The 16,029-nt window shown below is 56.4% G+C and overlaps 6 protein-coding genes across 6 annotated transcripts; 3 read left to right on the plus strand and 3 right to left on the minus strand.

Moving 5' to 3' along the window:
- Positions 1-38: 38 nt before the first annotated feature.
- On the minus strand, positions 39-2,531 carry BCV69DRAFT_309866 (hypothetical protein). The gene is made up of 3 exons (XM_025494749.1): positions 1,520-2,531; positions 1,329-1,455; positions 39-1,250 (listed from the first exon to the last, which is right to left on the minus strand). Exons 1-3 carry the CDS (start codon positions 2,158-2,160, stop codon positions 414-416), a joined length of 1,605 nt encoding a protein of 534 aa, XP_025351174.1. The 5' UTR covers positions 2,161-2,531; the 3' UTR covers positions 39-413.
- A 209-nt stretch (positions 2,532-2,740) lies between these two features.
- BCV69DRAFT_279920 (putative CRM1-nuclear export factor, exportin) lies at positions 2,741-6,742 on the minus strand. Its single transcript, XM_025491419.1, has 3 exons — positions 6,370-6,742; positions 6,196-6,279; positions 2,741-6,100 (listed from the first exon to the last, which is right to left on the minus strand). The coding sequence occupies exons 1-3, from the start codon at positions 6,373-6,375 to the stop codon at positions 2,957-2,959; spliced, it is 3,234 nt and encodes a 1,077-aa protein (XP_025351175.1). The 5' UTR covers positions 6,376-6,742; the 3' UTR covers positions 2,741-2,956.
- A 207-nt stretch (positions 6,743-6,949) lies between these two features.
- BCV69DRAFT_243241 (DUF1742-domain-containing protein) lies at positions 6,950-7,663 on the plus strand (the record flags this gene model as incomplete). The annotated part of the gene is made up of 1 exon (XM_025490058.1): positions 6,950-7,663. One exon carries the CDS (start codon positions 6,950-6,952, stop codon positions 7,661-7,663), a length of 714 nt encoding a protein of 237 aa, XP_025351176.1.
- A 2,153-nt stretch (positions 7,664-9,816) lies between these two features.
- Positions 9,817-11,338, plus strand: BCV69DRAFT_286097 (t-SNARE; the record flags this gene model as incomplete). The annotated part of the gene is made up of 2 exons (XM_025493512.1): positions 9,817-10,506; positions 10,604-11,338. The coding sequence occupies 2 exons, from the start codon at positions 9,817-9,819 to the stop codon at positions 11,336-11,338; spliced, it is 1,425 nt and encodes a 474-aa protein (XP_025351177.1).
- Positions 11,339-11,644: 306 nt separating this feature from the next.
- BCV69DRAFT_17238 (putative sterol carrier protein) lies at positions 11,645-13,664 on the plus strand. The gene is made up of 3 exons (XM_025489504.1): positions 11,645-11,952; positions 12,056-12,179; positions 12,355-13,664. Exons 1-3 carry the CDS (start codon positions 11,842-11,844, stop codon positions 13,485-13,487), a joined length of 1,368 nt encoding a protein of 455 aa, XP_025351178.1. The 5' UTR covers positions 11,645-11,841; the 3' UTR covers positions 13,488-13,664.
- BCV69DRAFT_279924 (hypothetical protein) lies at positions 13,372-15,964 on the minus strand. The gene is made up of 2 exons (XM_025491420.1): positions 15,255-15,964; positions 13,372-15,171 (listed from the first exon to the last, which is right to left on the minus strand). Exons 1-2 carry the CDS (start codon positions 15,891-15,893, stop codon positions 13,711-13,713), a joined length of 2,100 nt encoding a protein of 699 aa, XP_025351179.1. The 5' UTR covers positions 15,894-15,964; the 3' UTR covers positions 13,372-13,710.
- Between the last annotated feature and the right edge of the window lie 65 nt (positions 15,965-16,029).

The following is a 16,029-nucleotide window of genomic DNA, read 5'->3' on the forward strand; positions in this document are numbered from 1 at the left end:
TCGATCCTTCCTCCACAACGCCGGCGAGACAAGCAACCGGCAGGGTCGGAGGAGAGCATTGGTCGCTGAGCGCTTATCGCGGAAAGGAGAGCCTTTGTAAATGACGCCGTCTTCTTCTTGCCAGGCCAGCGGCAAGAATCGGGGCACAGACGAGCACTTCCACCACAATCAGGCGGCAAGGAGACGGGGTATTTGGAGTCTCTATGAGTGAAGAGTGAAAGAAGATTTAGACTGATTAAAGAAACATCTCTTTCTGCTCTCTTTCTCTCCGGGCACCTCTCAACCCTCGGCTTTTGATGGCCATCTTCGATAGTGACGATGGTCGGCTATGTCGTGACAGTCAGGAAGAAAGAATCGCCGCAATACTAAATGTCCGTCTCCAACTTGACTCTTTCAATCCTTGCTATATACTCTCAACTCATGGGGGCAGCAGCAACTTCTGAGGTTGAGGCAGCCTCCTCGTGCGGCCCATCAGGCTTGCTGCTATGCTCTGCTGAACTCGAACCATAGCCGCCAGTGAAGGTCAAGGCAGGAGCAGCCGCTCCACTAGCTCCGTCACTGGAGGCCACCTCTGCTTGAGAAAGTGGCTCGGGCACTCCAGGGACTTCTGGCTGCGCAGCGTCGGCCTCGACTTTCGCTTGATCACTTGCGCTGGCATTACCGTCATGAGATGCTACAGTCTCTTGCACAGCGGTCATCTGTGATACTGGCTTCTCTTCAGCCTTGCTCGTATCCTGAGGTACTGATGTTGCAGTAGGCCCGACATGGGAGGCTTCTTGCTGCACTACGGGCGGCGCCGCTGCTGAGGTTGTTTCTTCTTCAGCAGCAGGAGCACTTGGACCGTCACCGCTTGCATTTGCTTCGCTGGTCCCGTTGGTCATGGTCACTGCGTCATGACTGTTGCCGTTAGAAGTGACGAGCTTGGCTGAGCTGCCTGAGGAAGAAAGTTGACCAGCGTTGGCGGCCGGCACGTTCTGCGTAGATTCGGCGGCGATGGGCGACGGTACTGCCTTTCTTGCGGGGCTGGACCTGCCATGACTTGACGAGGGCGCGAAGAGGGAAGTTCCGATCGGGGTAGGCTTTACTGGCGAGCTCGTGATGGGCGGTGAAGAAGCAGAGCGGCTGGTGCTGGGTGAGACGCCGAGCCCACTCATGGAAGTTGCTAGATTCTCCGAAGCAGCGATCAGAGCTGTCGTCTCGAAGTCACTGCCTAGAAGGTGCTGCTTGCGCTTGTGAGATGCATCGAGGTCCTGTAGGGGAGGAAGAGGTGGACATTCTGAGCTGGCATTCCTTGTTATTTGTCAGTGAGCAACAGAATTGGTACTCACACTGAGACTCATGACGTTGCCAGCCGAAGGCAAATTGGAGAACGTTATGTCATCTGGCTTCGAGACTGGCTTGATGTCTTCTTGCTGCTTTCCACCGGTAACGAATGTAGGGACCCATTGACGACGACTGTAGGAAGAGGCAGTGTGAGCATTCAGACATGATTATAGCTCTCATCAGAGAAGCTACTCACGCCTTGAGAAAATTGGACAGATCATCAGTCTGCTGGGGAGTCTTGGCCACAGTCGTCCCATTGGGCGAGAGGTCCACCTCACCCCAGGCCAGTCCCTTTCCAGCGAAGAGATCAGACGGCCTTGCCCCTCCAGGGGGTTGGTTTGCAGCTTCAGCAGTAGCCTCAGCGATCGCATTAGAGGAAGGTGACAATACGGGGGCAGTCTCGAAGGGAGGAGAGGCAGGCGTGCCGTGGTCGCTGGCGGACCCTGCGGCGGACTGTCCATAGGAGAGTGTTCGCTGGGGAAGGACCAGGGTATCCCGCTTGCTGTTGGACCTAGTGAAGAAGCCTCTACCGCCCCTGCCCTTGTTCTCACCTCCTGGACTGAGAGTAGGAGAGGCCGGGCCCAGACCGCTGATGCCAGCGGGCCCATCTTCCTGGATCGGGCTACCAACGACCCCTCTGCTTGCGCCCTGGCCCAGTCTAGCCTGCTGAGGCGAGCTGGTAGCACTGGTGGGACCTGCCATCATGCTCGCTGCATCATCATCGCCTCGCCCAGATCGGCTGGTCTTTCCTGCATTGCCATTGGGGGAATTGTTGAGGCCTGCCTCGGAGGAGAAGCTGGACTTTCTGCCTTTGCGAAGAGACTTGAAGAAGGCCATGACAGGTGTGACTGAGTGGTGGGGTAAGGCTGGCGGACTGGAGGTGAGGTATGACTGGATGGCTGAGGTGAGACCGTACCTGATAGCGCCTCTGGCTGCCTTCTGTGGAGATTGCTCTGTGGTCTTTGGTTGGCGCGAAGAGGGTCTGATGGCTTCGGCTGGTATAGGGGCTGGAGACGCAGGGTGGGGCAGCTCTCAAAGAACCCAATCGACACCAGTCGAAGGGTTGTGAGCTGTTGCTGGTATTGGCTGATAGGCGCAGCAGCGTGCAGACTGAATGAGTGGATGGCGAGGATGCAATGTAATGTGATGGCTCCAGTGGTTGTGGGAGCAAAGGGCAGGCAGGGCAGCAGCCGAGGTGTGGTGGTGTGGTGTGGTGTGTGCCTGTGTCCCTACGTGTGTCTGTGTGCGTGCAGGCAGGCAGGGCCCGGCCCTTTGGCTCCTCCAGGCCCGGGCAGATGCTCCCAGCCTTGGCCCATCACAAAAAAGAACACTCGCACGCGCTCGGGCCAACAGAAGCATCCCCGCAGACAAGAATACTCCGATACACAGCAGACGGCAGGCCACGCATGGCAAAGAAGACGAGGGGAGAGGGTTGCTTGCTTGGAACAGTACGAAGAGCACACCAACGCACGTACATGGAAACAAAAACTACCCAACAGGGCACAGAGCGGCCTACACGGGCTGGTCGCACTCCCGGCATCTCGCCAGGTCAGCCGAGGAGATCTTCCCACAGCGTATCCTCCCTTGCCGCCCCACTGCCCCGGCCCACCAACAGGGGCCCTTCATCTTCCAGTCACAACTCTTCGTCGATGTCCGCCGGCTTGATCAGTCCGGGCACGGCTTTGGCCCTCTCCTGCTCCTCTTCCCTCTTCCTAGCAGCCTCCGCCTCCCGATCCTCTTGGAAGAGGTCCTGGTTGTCCGTCTCTGCACTGCTACCGTCCGAGGCCTCGCGGCTGGTGATCAGGAAGTCACGCAGCAGCACCTTGTAGGCATTCAGGTCGCTCGACTGCTGCAGCAGACCATTCGTAAAGTTGTCCACGTACCCAGGGGTGACATTGGGGAAGGCATTCTTGAGAAGAGAGCTGACGTGTTGCCTCATGAACAAGGGGTTGCTCATAGACGGGTCACTGATCTCATTGACGTTCCACAAGGGAGCAGTGATCTTGCCAGTCTCCACCAGCTCAAACATTCGTGCGAGAAGGGCAGACTGCGTCTTGAAGCCACTCTTGTGATCGGCATCGGTGATCGTAGCCAATAGGTCCTGTGTGATATTCAGAAGGTAATTCTGAGCAAAGGAGTCGAGGACCTGCGAGTCTTGCGCACTCAGGTTGCTGAGCAGCTCAAACAGAATGCTCAAACCAGTGTCCGACACCGAGATCATCGTGTGCTTGATGGCCCACATGACGGCATCGATGTAGAGCTTGAACTGCGGCGGTGGAAGCTCCAACAGAGCCGGGAAGCAGTTGAGGTTCACAGCCCTCAGCATCTTGTAGAACGCAACCCGGTGCTCGGGGAAGTTCAGATGATCCATCTTGATCATGTCAAGGGTAGGCGTAAAGACTGCGTCAAGGATCGGCGCGACCTTGTCCGTCAGCAGTCGGCCTAAGCGCGTAGTGATTGTTGCAACGACGTTGAGGACCTCGGCATCTCGAGCGGCAGGGACGTTGCGAGAGTAATCTCCCAAGATGGCCTCGAGAAGCGACGGGATGAGCTCCCGATTGACCGTCTCCAGATCGTCCGCTCGCTTTACATACGTCTCCACCAAGCGCAACACGTCCTTCTTGATGGTACGGAGACCACGCACAAGGGGCGTCTTGGTCGCAATCTCGCCATCAGACTCGACCTTTGCGCTGATCAATCCGCTGACAGTCCTGTACAGCGCCAACATGTCCAGGTAAATGCGAGCAATCTGGGGCATGAAGAAGGAGCCAATCGAGGTGCAAGCGGACACGTTCGTCTTGAGGACATTTGCGAGAATCTTGATGTTCTCTGCGTTGCCAAGTACGTCTACATTCGAGTGGGCTTGAGCCATCAAAGAATCCCACGCAGAGTTTGGCAGCTCCATCAGCTTCATGATCAGGCGCTCTTGAGTCTGTTTGCTAGGCTGCGCAGCAATCATATAGCCCACTGCCTCGTAGAAAGTATGAACCTGCTGAGGTGACAGGTCCACTGTGATCCTGTGCAATGTCCTCAGAATCTCGTCAATAAATGGCTCCTGCTCTCCCGACTGTTGCATGACAAAGTGTCGGCGACACTTCTGTGCGATCTTGATAAAGGTATCGCAGGCCATGTCCTGCACTCCCTCGTGGGTCTCGTGCATGAATTCGAAGTTCTTGTTGACGACGGTCTTGAGGAACTTCCAGTGCGCTTTTAGGAAACGCGGGTACTGACCGACGATGTACATGATATTCGAAGCGACGACGGCTTTGTTGTCTTTGCCCCTCTTCATTTCACAGAGACCGAGCAGGTCCTTGATCACTGTGACCAAGAAACGCTTTTCTGTCTCTTCACTCATGGCACCTGAAATCGAACCGATAGCCCAGCAGAGGGTATTGAGGTTGTTCCATGACCATTCTGAACCATCTACTTGTCTTGAAAGCTTGTCAGTCATGATTTGCTCCGTGTCGTTGACGTCCAAGTGCGTCAGGTAGACTAGGACCTCTCTCATGCCCTTATAGAGGACAATTGTGTCACTCTCTTTCATGAACTCTCGCACAATCTCTCCCTCATCGTTCTCCACAATGAGAACCTCCTCTGGCTTGACCATCCTCTCGATCATGACGAGTCTAAGATTGCTCAGGATTTCAGCATAGATATTCTTCCGCAGATTAGGTCCGCCGTTCCCTGCCGTATGTCCATTGCCTAGGTTGAGGCCGAGAAGAGGATCCATTCCAGCGATCGGTATCGACTTGAGCTCTTCGTACAGGCCAGTGACCAGCTTAGACCAGTACTCCAGACAAATCTTGAAGACTTCTCTTTCCGGCACTTGTGAAACTTTGATTAGGTACAGATGAGCATTGAGCAGAACGTCCTTGTTCTGCTCATTCTCGACGAGGGGCAAGTGCTGATTGAGGAAGTTGCTCAAGAACAATGCCAGGTTGAGGACGAGCTCCTGATCGGAATCGGAAGATGTGTCGTAGGCCGCTGCGATGCTCGTGCTTGGCGGGATCATGCGGTTGACAGAGGTCATGACCATGTTGAACAGCACAACAAACTTCTGGTCGTACTCTGGTCCCACGCTCAAGCCAGCGATCTCGGACAGACACTTCAAAGTGACGTTGCGGAAGTCGGGAACTTCCAGGAACCGGTTGATCAGATGGTCAATGACCGGTGTCTCGAAGATGTAGCCCAACGGGATCCAATTCAGGAAGCGCAGTAATGTCTCGAGGGTCGCCTTGATAAGCGAAGGCTTCTGAGCCTTCTCAAGAACCTCCGAACAGAGCTGGAAGACCTCTGCAAACTCTCCACACATCTGGTTCTTGAGGTTCTTCGTCTTGGCCTGAGTCATTTGCTCCGCTGAATAGTCGAAGATCTCTTCTGACAATAGTCGGAGGATGACCATGTTGTTCTCACAAATGGAAAGTGATGTCCTGCTGGAGGACACGATGTCTGTGATGAAGCTGGGCCATTTGTGAGGCCACTCCTGCTTGAGGACCTGGATCAGAGTGGTGTTGAGCTTGTTGATGTACGTCTTCTCACGTCGCAGAGTGGACTCCTCTGACGATGCTTGGATGATCATCTCGACGATGAAGTTGCGAATGCCCTGCTGCTGGTCCTGTGGCAAGACCTTCCACCTTGTGGAAATGAGCTTGTCGAGGATCTGGAGAGCGATAAATTTAGTCTGTGCGTTGGAAGACTGTTGCAGGATGGCAGGGACACGCTGCCATGCGTCCGGATGCTCCTGGAATTGAGCCAGTACCTGCTGAGCCATCTTTTGCTACAGGGTCGAGGAAAGTAGAAGCAAAGTCAGTATCGCCGAGCTTTGACATCGTTGGCATCGCGTCTGCCACCAGACGCCGTATCGCCACTTACGTCCTGACCAGATCCAGTGTACATCGCAGAGACGACTCGGTCGAGCAGACCGAGGTCAAGGTCTTGGTTGAAGTCAAGAATGGCCTGTGAAGAGAAGTAAGGCGTTTGCGGCCGGAGATAAGGGGTGAGCATGTCTTTGGGAGGCGGTTTCCCTCCCACGATGTCCCTACGTACCTCCATTGTGACGGGACGATATGGTAACGGTGGGGCCGTTCGAATAGTAGTGCTCAACTTCTAGGCAAGCAAACTCGTCTTGCGCTCTTTGGAACCTCCTTCACTTCTATGTGTGGAGACAGGGATCCAGGTTCGAGCACTTTCGTTCAGTCACGGGCGAACAAGTGGACAAGTGATTGAGGCAGTGCCGACGGATGCTCTGGTGAGACTGCTCTTGGCGACTTGCCTCTTCGTCGCTCTTCCGCTCTGAGCTGGAAACGGTGAGGAGCTCGAAGCTGTGCCGTTCGTTGTGTCTTAGATGGCCGTGGGTACTAAGCGGAATGAGCGGCGCAGTAGAGGATGACCAGTGTGATGAGTTGCGATATGATCTGATGGTGTGGAAAGCATCACCACCGCCCATGGAATTGAGCTGGAGGAGGGGACGCTCCGCTCAACGCGCGCGTCTCTTGGCCGAGGCAGCCATCAGAGCCACTTCCGTATCACCTGCCCCGAGCCAGACAGACAAGGAAGGCTACCCGCTCACGCTTCCCTTTGTACCCACGTCGTACTCCTGAGCTGGCTTCTCCGCTCCACCTCCAACATGTCGTTGCCCAACGGACCGCCGCCCCCACCATTGCCAAACGAGGCTCCTCGCCAAGCCGCTCTCTCTCCACCCCGCCTCAGCCCATCTGTTGCCTCTGGACCTCCACCCGTGCGACTGTCCAATCACTACATTCGCCGTCTCACTTCTTCACCGAAGAGCTGCTTCGTTTGCTCTCGTCCGTCGCCCATCGTCCTTGTGTCAAACTCGGCTGCAGCGGAAGACTTCTTCTACGTCTGCGCATCCCACTTGACAGATAGACACTTCGCTACCTTGATTCAGAAAGACAGCGCAGCTACAGGCGCATCAGGGGGTGTAAGGTTGCCCGAAAAGGTCGCGCAAGAGGACATTGACAAGGTCAAACGGGAGTGGGAGGAAAGACAAAAGGCGAAGAAGGAGAAGAAGGAGAAGGAGAAGGAGAAGGTGGACGGCAAAGATGACAAGGACAGCAAGGACAAGAAGGAAGATTCGCAAGGCTGGCTGTCGTACCTTGCCTCTTCGATCTCCTCGGCTACTGCTGCGACATCAGACAAGTCTGCTTCACCTAGTCGATCAGGGAGTCCTGCACCAGCTCCTTCTGTGGCTGTCCCCAAGGGTCATGAAGAGTACACTCTGCATCGGTCCTTCTACGCAATGAGGGTCGACTCTTACAACAAGAAGACTGCCCTGCGTCGAGCCAAGGAGCTCAACTTCCCGAGCGTACCCAAGCAGTAGGCTCGCAATCAACGACTTTGAGCGACACCGTGGTATACCTGAGGTTCCTCATTTCAGAAATAGCTCAACGAGATGCATCGCGCCCCGTCATGTCGCACGCGAGCATGATCATGAAGGGCGCGTACGACGGCGGTCACAGCACTAGGTTCGGAGACTCTGAATGGCAAGATTGTTGGTGCCCGAATCTCATTTCGCCAAGGCTTCAGAAGGAAAGCCAGCGTATGGCATAGTCCCGATACGTTGCGACCGGTCTTTCCCAGACGGGCCGAGGACGAGAATCGGAATTCCGCCATCATATCGTCTTGACTAGCATCAAAAGAATGTTCTCTCGACCGCTCAAGCGAATTCAGAGAGCATCACAGAGCATCTGGAAGTCATCTATCTCGTCGTGCTCGATCCTAGTCACCGCTCGGCGCTTCTCGGATCTTCGATGAAACACGGACTCCGGCTTCCGTGGCCAACCAATGAACGGATAGCTAGAGGGCGGTAGGCACCGCGGGCCAATCTCCTAGGGCGAAGGGCGCCCACTACATGAGCAACGCAGGGGCGTAGCGGGGCAATGCGGTGCGATTTGTGCCTGGGCTTAAAGTAAATGATCGTTCTTTGCTTCGAGGGAGACCCGGCGCCCTTGCCGTATGTGGCTCAATTGCCGTCAGCTACCTCCTATGCCGAATGCCACACTGCCCAGACCCGCCGTGGTGACTTTGCTAGCAACTCGGGGGCCTGGGCACACTGTCGGCTGCAGTAGCTCCTCGGCGAGGAGACTCGGGCCTGCTTGGCCCTTGCCTCCGCGGCCCCGCCGCCGCAATCGAGTTCCTGGGAGTGCGGTCACGAAGGCCTTCCTCGGAGGAGGACCAATCAGTGCCCTGGAGCAGCCGCTCCACCGCCGCCCCTACATAATGCCGGCGCACCTCTCCCCCCCACCTTTTATCTGGTTCCACTTGGTATCTAGCCTTCACTACCTCCCAGCCAGCCCTTGAACACCTCTCCACCTGCCCGAGCCTAACCCTCTCGAAGCCGTATTCGCTCCGGCTCCCAAAAGTACTCTACGTCAGTCCTCATATTGCCTAGAGCCTGCCCTCTGGAGCTTCTTCTTCACTGCACCTGTGCTTGCTTACCAATGTGAGTGACATTCGAAGATGAAGGGGCCCTGTTAGACAGCCTGTGTTGTCGTCGACAGTGTACTGAATACCTCGTCTGGGCTGCCTTCTCACAGATGGCAACATTACCGATCCGAAGCATTGCTGCTGCTTTGCTGGTGCTGATGCTTGTAGCAATGACTGCCAAGGTGAGTCTGCTGGGCAACTACTCGCAGCTCGTAACGCTTTGCTTACCTACCCTCATCCTGTCTTGTGTTCATGACCTCTTCAGGCTGTCCCTGCCCCTCACAACGTCGAGTCGAGATCCAGCGACAGTGACTCTGTGGATACACCCGCCAATGACGTCAACAATGCGCCTTGGCGAAGGAACGCAATTCGGGAGGATTGAGCCCCAGATGTTGCTGAGGTTGTTGGGTGTTTGAGGGAGCAAGGCAGCTACTCGGGCAAGTGATCGGCACACATACCTTTCTTGTCATTATAGAGGTCTAGCGACAGTCTGGCTGTCAAATCCACGTCAGCAGTCGTCGCTTTGATTTCTCCTGCTAGGCATGTTCCCTCCAATGTGTATATACTGAATTATTGCAGAGGCTTCATGAGGTACCTCGCGTTGTGTCGCTGCCTGCTGCTCTTGCTGATGTGCCTCCTCGCCAGTGTTCGCCTGGCCGCTACCACTGGAGACTGCCTTTCCTGTGCAGCTAGAGACTACTTTTGCGTTAGTTGCTGCGACCATTTGATTCCTAGTCGCAGGGTGCTCTCACCAATGTGCCTGAGGCCTGCCGTGAGCCCACGTCGTGTGTGCGAAGCGAGGCGTATGCACTGGCCAGCGGCGGCGCTGAGTGGAGAGTCAAAATCGCCGCCAAGAGGCCAGGTTGCCTTTCCAACTGCATACCTCGCACAGCTGCTTCTCCTGCTTTCATTGCATCTTGATACCCTGCCCCGCTCATTGTGAGCCTACCTGACTCTTCACGACGCTCAGGTAGCTCTTGCTTGAGCCGCTATTGCTAGTCGCTGCTGTAGTCGAGCTGGCCTCACGACTAGCAACTGCCCACGACCATGTCTGGCTCCTCTACCCCTTCTCAATTCTGGTCTGCCTCATCCTCGTCATCGCATCATCCGCAACACCCTTTCAATGCGTTGTCTCGCGGAGCCACTCCTCCACCACACGGGCCTTACGATGGCGGGTCAGATGGCGGCGGGTCAGGCGCATCCTCCTCTCTGCCTCCCCTGATTGGAGTGACCAGATCACGTACCCTCCTCTTCCTCTCCTACCGAGACTCCGTGCCGAGGTCGACAGCTCGCTCGACGACCTCTTTTCCTTCTTTGACCGGCAACGATGATCCTTTGGGCGCTCTAGGCGGCAAAGGCAAGGGCAAGGCGAGGCAGACGAGCCTCGATCGTCTGCGAGGAGGCAAGGGAGGAGCCGGGGGGAAGAAGAGACAGAAGGGCGGAGCGTACTTTGATGCCTCGGGAGAGCTACACGAGGACGGAGAAGAGGAGGACGAGAGGGACACGGCGGCTCTCCTGAGGCAATCTCAGCCACTGCGGGATTCCCACGCCATTGACATACCTTCGCTACCGCCCAGGTGGGTGGACGTCTCGGATGAGGTGGACGGGATACTCAATGAGCTGCAGCCAAAGATCACTCAACTGGATCGGCTTCACGCAAAGAATCTGCTACCTGGATTTGTGGATCGGACGAAAGAGGAGCGAGAAATTGAGATGCTGGGAGGGGAGATCACTAAGGTGAGCCTACGTCGGGACGAGAAATAGGCGTAGCGGCCCGGGGGTACATGATCGCTCACGACTCATCTCGCTCCAAACTCACTCTCACACCTCAAAGGAGTTCCGCCGCTGCTCAAAGCTTATTGCCTCTCTTGCAGCCTCCACGCAAACGTTGATCCGGTCTGGCAAGGCGTCCACTCATGAGATATCGATGGCACAGAATGTGCAGACGGCCCTGGCACAGCGTATCCAGTCCACCTCTGGGCTATTCCGCAAGAAGCAAAGCAACTACATGCAGAGGCTGAAGGGTCAAGACGTTAGGCATCGTGAGGTCCTGGGCGAGCTCGGTCTGAGTCGGCAGGGCAGTAGCCAGGGAGCGTCCGGGGGATCTGCTGCTCTACGAGACGAGGAGCTTGCGGCGAGAGAGGACCTGGAGATGTCCAAGGCGCAGCTCCGTGGCGGGGATCAGCAAGCCCAAACCCAGCTGCTGATCGAATCAGAGAACGCTACCGACCAAGATGCCGAGATTCAACAGAGGAACAAGGACATCGACCACATCGCCACGTCCATCGTCGAGCTGTCCCAGCTGTTTCAGGATTTACAGTCCCTCGTCATCACACAAGGTACTCTCGTCGACCGGATAGATTACAACATCGAGAACATGGGCCACGACATCCGCGCTGCTGTGCAGGAGCTGAATACGGCTAGTGCGACGCAGAAGAGGACGGGAAAGGGACAGTGTATGCTGTTCCTAATTCTCCTCTGCGCGCTTTGCATTGCCGTCATCATCATCAAGCCGTTTTGGCGGCTCTTTGCTGGTAGCAGCAGTGCTACAGGAGGGAAGGCAAGCTGAAGATGCCATACATGTGCACGTTGCAGTGCCAGTCTCACAGCTGAGGAGACGATCAGCTCCTTGTCCTGTTTCCACAACGCCATTGCTTTGGCTCACTTCAGTATCTCCTGCTGTTCTGTCTATACTCCCCTCTCTTCCACGTCTATATAATCCATCCCGATACCTACCCACACTTGCCTTTGCCCACCGCCTCGACGTTCTCCCCGATTGACAGGCGAGCGGAGTGGAGACGCGACCCCGCACTCTCGCGTGGCCCGGCCCGGCTTCCCCAGTTTCAGCGGACTGACCGGCAACGGAAGTGGCGCCCAACGAGCGAGGTAGCGGTAACGGCGCTTCTGGGCAGAGGCCAGGACCTCGCTCGCTCAATTGAAGGCTTGCTTACCTCCGGACCTTTGACTGCTCAGTATTTAGTCGAGGTTGCCAGTCGCTGCTCCATCTCCCTGACTTGCCGACCTCAACATCGCATTCACTTCGTCACCTTACACACCCTTCAGCCAGCCAAGATGCCTTATACTCCACGCAAAGCTTACATCGTCGGGGTGGGCATGACCAAGTTCGACAAGCCTCGAGGAGAGAGGGACTACCCCGAGCTCGGACTTGAGGCTACCGTCAAGGTAAGCAAAGAGAGAAGAGAGCAGCCCAAGCTTGAAGCTGTTTCAGATCAGTCTTCGAGTAGGATGGATAGAGCGCTGACTCGAAGAATGCATGACCTCGCAGGCCCTCATTGATGCGGGCATAACTTATGACCACGTCGAGACTGCAGCTGTTGGGTACTGCTATGGCGATTCTACATGTGGACAACGAGTCCTCTATCAATTGGGACTCACACAGATCCCCGTTCGTGAGTATTCGGGCTCCCCTGGTTCTGATGAGGAGTGTCTTTGGTGCAGTGCAAGCGCAGCTCCCCCCGGGAGGATTCGCAGCATGCCGCAAGGCAGGCGCTCCTCCCCTCAGTCCTCTGTCCCTATCTTTGGTACTGACCTTTCTAATACCTTGCTCGCACCGTTCTCTCGCAGTGAACGTCAACAACAACTGCTCAACTGGCTCTTCCGCCGTTGCCATTGCTGCCAATGCCATCATGTCTGGCCAGGTAGAGTGTGCCCTCGCCTTGGGCTTTGAGAAGATGGCTGCCGGCTCGTTGGGCTCAGCCTGGAACGACCGTGCTCCCCCGATGGAAGGTACTATGAGCCAACTCTTCGAGATCGAAGGCGACAAGGAGTACGAGGTGGACGACTTTGGCCCCTTTGCCGCTCGAATCTTCGGGGCTGCTGGACAGGAATACTGCGAGCGCTACGGAGCTACGTGGGACCACATTGCGCAGATCTCTGCCAAAAACCACAAGCACTCGGTCAACAACCCTTACTCTCAATTCCGAGCCTCTCCTTCTGCAGAGGAAGTGTCAAAGGCGAGGAAGATCACCCGCGAGCTGACGCTGCCCATGTGCAGCCCTACCTCGGACGGTGGTGCTGCCGTCATCGTTGCCTCTGAAGACTTTGTCAAGGCGAACAAGCTGGAGGATCGCGCCGTTGAACTCGCCGGTATGGGTATCGCTACCGACTCTCCGCGTCTGTACGAGGACAAGTCCCGCATCGAGCTCGCAGGCGCAGACATGAGTCGTCGAGCTGCTCAGAAGGCATACCAGCAAGCCGGTGTAGGTCCCAAGGACATCCAAGTCATCGAGCTCCACGACTGCTTTGCCGCCAACGAGCTCATCCTCTACCCTGCTCTCGGCCTCTGCGCTGAAGGCGACGCTCACAAAATCGTCGAAGCCGGTGACAACACCTATGGCGGCAAGTGGGTCATCAACCCTTCTGGTGGACTAGAATCCAAGGGACATCCCTTGGGCGCAACTGGTGTGTCCGCCGTAGTGTACCTCTCTCTGCAAGTGCGTGGCGAGGCAGGAGCGATTCAGGTCAAGGATAGGGAGGTCAAGTACGCTCTGTCTAACAATGTCGGCCTGGGTGGAAGCGCAGCAAGTTTCATTCTGACCAAGCCTCCCTTCTACAAGGAAGGCGGACACAACAAGGACCGCTTTGGGTATGATCTCGCTAGCGAAGTGAGACCCGTGAGCGAGGAGGAGTTGGCAAAGGTGCGCTCCAAGCACATCTCCGATTACGTACCTCCTTCGCTCCCAGAGTCGAAGCTTTGATTGCAACTCAAACCCCTACTTGGTTCGTGTGTATACTAGTATCCCTCTGTTCTCCTTGTTCGCTTCAATCGCCTTCATCTGAGCACATACCGTAGTCTGGGTACGAGCAACCTATTGTGGGCGAACAGCCGCTATCAGTACTATACACAGATTCCTGTTGGTATCTCTCTATGTCATGATCGTCATCTGACACCCGCACTCTCCAAGGTACATACAAGACCTCTCAATCTTCATCCTCGCTACCTTCATCTCCACTCTCCTCATCATCCTCTCCTTGCTCGCCCTTTGCAATCTTCTCTCCCTTGACATCCTTCTTCCCACTGACCTTTGCCCCCGGTCCCAGATCCACATCCTTCAGGTTGCACCCATCTCCCACGCGCGCCCCAGGTCCCACGATGCAATTGTCCAGCTTGGCACCCTCGCCGATGGAGCAGCCCTCCATCAGGATGGAGCCAGAGACTTTGGCGTTGCGCGATAGGTGCACATTGACAGCGAGGAGGGAGCGCTTGAGGGAGGCTCGGTCGGAGATGGTCAGCAGGGCGCGTGGATCTTCGTCTGTACCAGTGGTAGCCAGAAGAGGAATCAAGGTATCTGGAGAAACTTGTGCGGATGGGGAGATTTCGTGGGTGGTGGGTCCGGCGGAGAGGCCGGCACTAGTGCTAGCCGCCGCCGTTGTACTAGTGCTGGGCAGCACAGCTGGTAGAGGAAAAGGTAGCGTCCCCCTCGCGCCGCCACCGGCCGCGACGAGAGATTGGCCAATTGTGAACAGAGATCGCAGCAAGAAGCGATTGCTCTCCAGGTAAGTAGGGAGGGTGTTGGCTCGAGCGAAGAAGCGCTCCACTACGGCAGGCTCTTGAGGAACACTACCGCCCTTGGAAGCGCCGGGCCCGTCCTGTCGCTTGCCTCCCTTTGACGGCTGCTCTGGCACTGGCGCGGCAGAGGCAGAGGCAGTCTCGTCTTCGAGACGAGCGACGACCGTCACAGCCCGAATCGCATCGTGCTCTGGCCGGGTAGGCGATGCCGTTGGCAGCGCAAGTGAACTCCTCTGAAAGGCCAATTGCATCAGCCCACCCGCTTCCCCTCCTATCGAAACATCGCCCAGACCTTCTTCCACCTCGTCGTACCCCGACCGGCCGTGCTTCTTCTTTGCCTCCTCTCGCATGAGCTGACCCCATCCGACCTTGTCGATCAAGCCAGTCTGCCAGCCTGCTTTGGCTACAAAGGGCACGACGTGCTCTCGAAGACTTGTGAAGTCCTTCCTAGCATTGAGCAAGGGCACGATCTGATCTCTCCGGAGGATATAGATGTGCGAGTCCAGCAGATTGGTGCTGAAGCGGGTCCGCGGGTGTGCCTTGAGTAGAGAAAGGCGCACATCCAGCGTCGAGCCAGAGGGTAGCTCGGACAGGAGTAGTAGGGAGTGGGTGGAGAGGCCGTCTGATAAGGAGGATGAGCTCGAGGATGAGCAGCTCGAGGTGGCGGGGGAAGCGTGAGAGTATGCAGCGAGCGTTCGTGGAGGTGCTTCCTTCTCCCTCTCTCTGCCTACAGACTCTCCCGCCCCGCGCTCATAGAGGAGGCTGATGACAGTAGGCGGTGCAGGGTTGCTTGCAGAGTAGTAGGACAGCAGGAAGGACGATATTGGCAGCGAAGGGGCTATGAAGTCTACTGGGAGTACCAGAGGGTCGGACTGAAACAATGGAGATAGGTACGACCATGGTCAGCAAAAGATTGAGCAAAATCCGACGACTCGGCCGTTCCCCTTATACTTACCTCAAGCTTCCCAATGTGGGCGAGCCATCGTAGCAGTTCCGCTGTGCCGGGTCTTGCCACTCTTCTGAACTCCAATTGATCACTGCCATCCTGCCCTGCATCCCCCTTGATCTCACCAGCCCCCTTCACATCGTATGGGCCCAGGGGGATGAGCTCTACTCGCATCGCTGCACTTGGCCCCGAAGGCGCAGCGGCGGCCTTGCTTGTCACAGCCGCGGACAGTCCATCAACAACAGCAATGTTTGTCTCATCAGTCATATTCGCACCGCCTTTGCTGTTGTCCTTGGCGCCGCCCGTCGCCTTGCCTTCACTGACATGGGGCACTTGCAGCCTAAGGCCTTTGAGAGCTACCTCAATCGCCCGATGTTGAGTGGAAGGGGCGACGACGAGTACCCGCTTGAAGCCAGCAGAGGCCAGATGCTGCAGAGGGTATGCTATCAGAGGTCGGTTAGCGACGGGAAGAATCGCCTTGGGAAGTGATTCTGTTGTTGATGACGAGGAGGAGGAAGAAGGGTCACAAAGGGGGTAGAGGTTGGATCCTGGACCGCAGAAGATGATGGGTAGGAGAGGTGCAGGGGCTGGCGCCGAAGCAGAGCTAGAGGCAGCATCTTGCCGACTGGACGAGAAGATGTCCATCATCACAGCGAGTGAAGGGGAGAGAAGGCGACTCTGCGAGTTATCTGAGAAGACTCGAGGAGCATGAACAGGCGTGACTGTCGCAAGGACCAATCCTTCCTGTCCGTCCTTTGCCCAAAAAGTGTCCATGCGCGTGCGG

Source organism: Pseudomicrostroma glucosiphilum, assembly GCF_003144135.1.
Source record: "Pseudomicrostroma glucosiphilum strain MCA 4718 unplaced genomic scaffold BCV69scaffold_1, whole genome shotgun sequence".
Taxonomy (NCBI): domain Eukaryota; kingdom Fungi; phylum Basidiomycota; class Exobasidiomycetes; order Microstromatales; family Microstromataceae; genus Microstroma; species Microstroma glucosiphilum.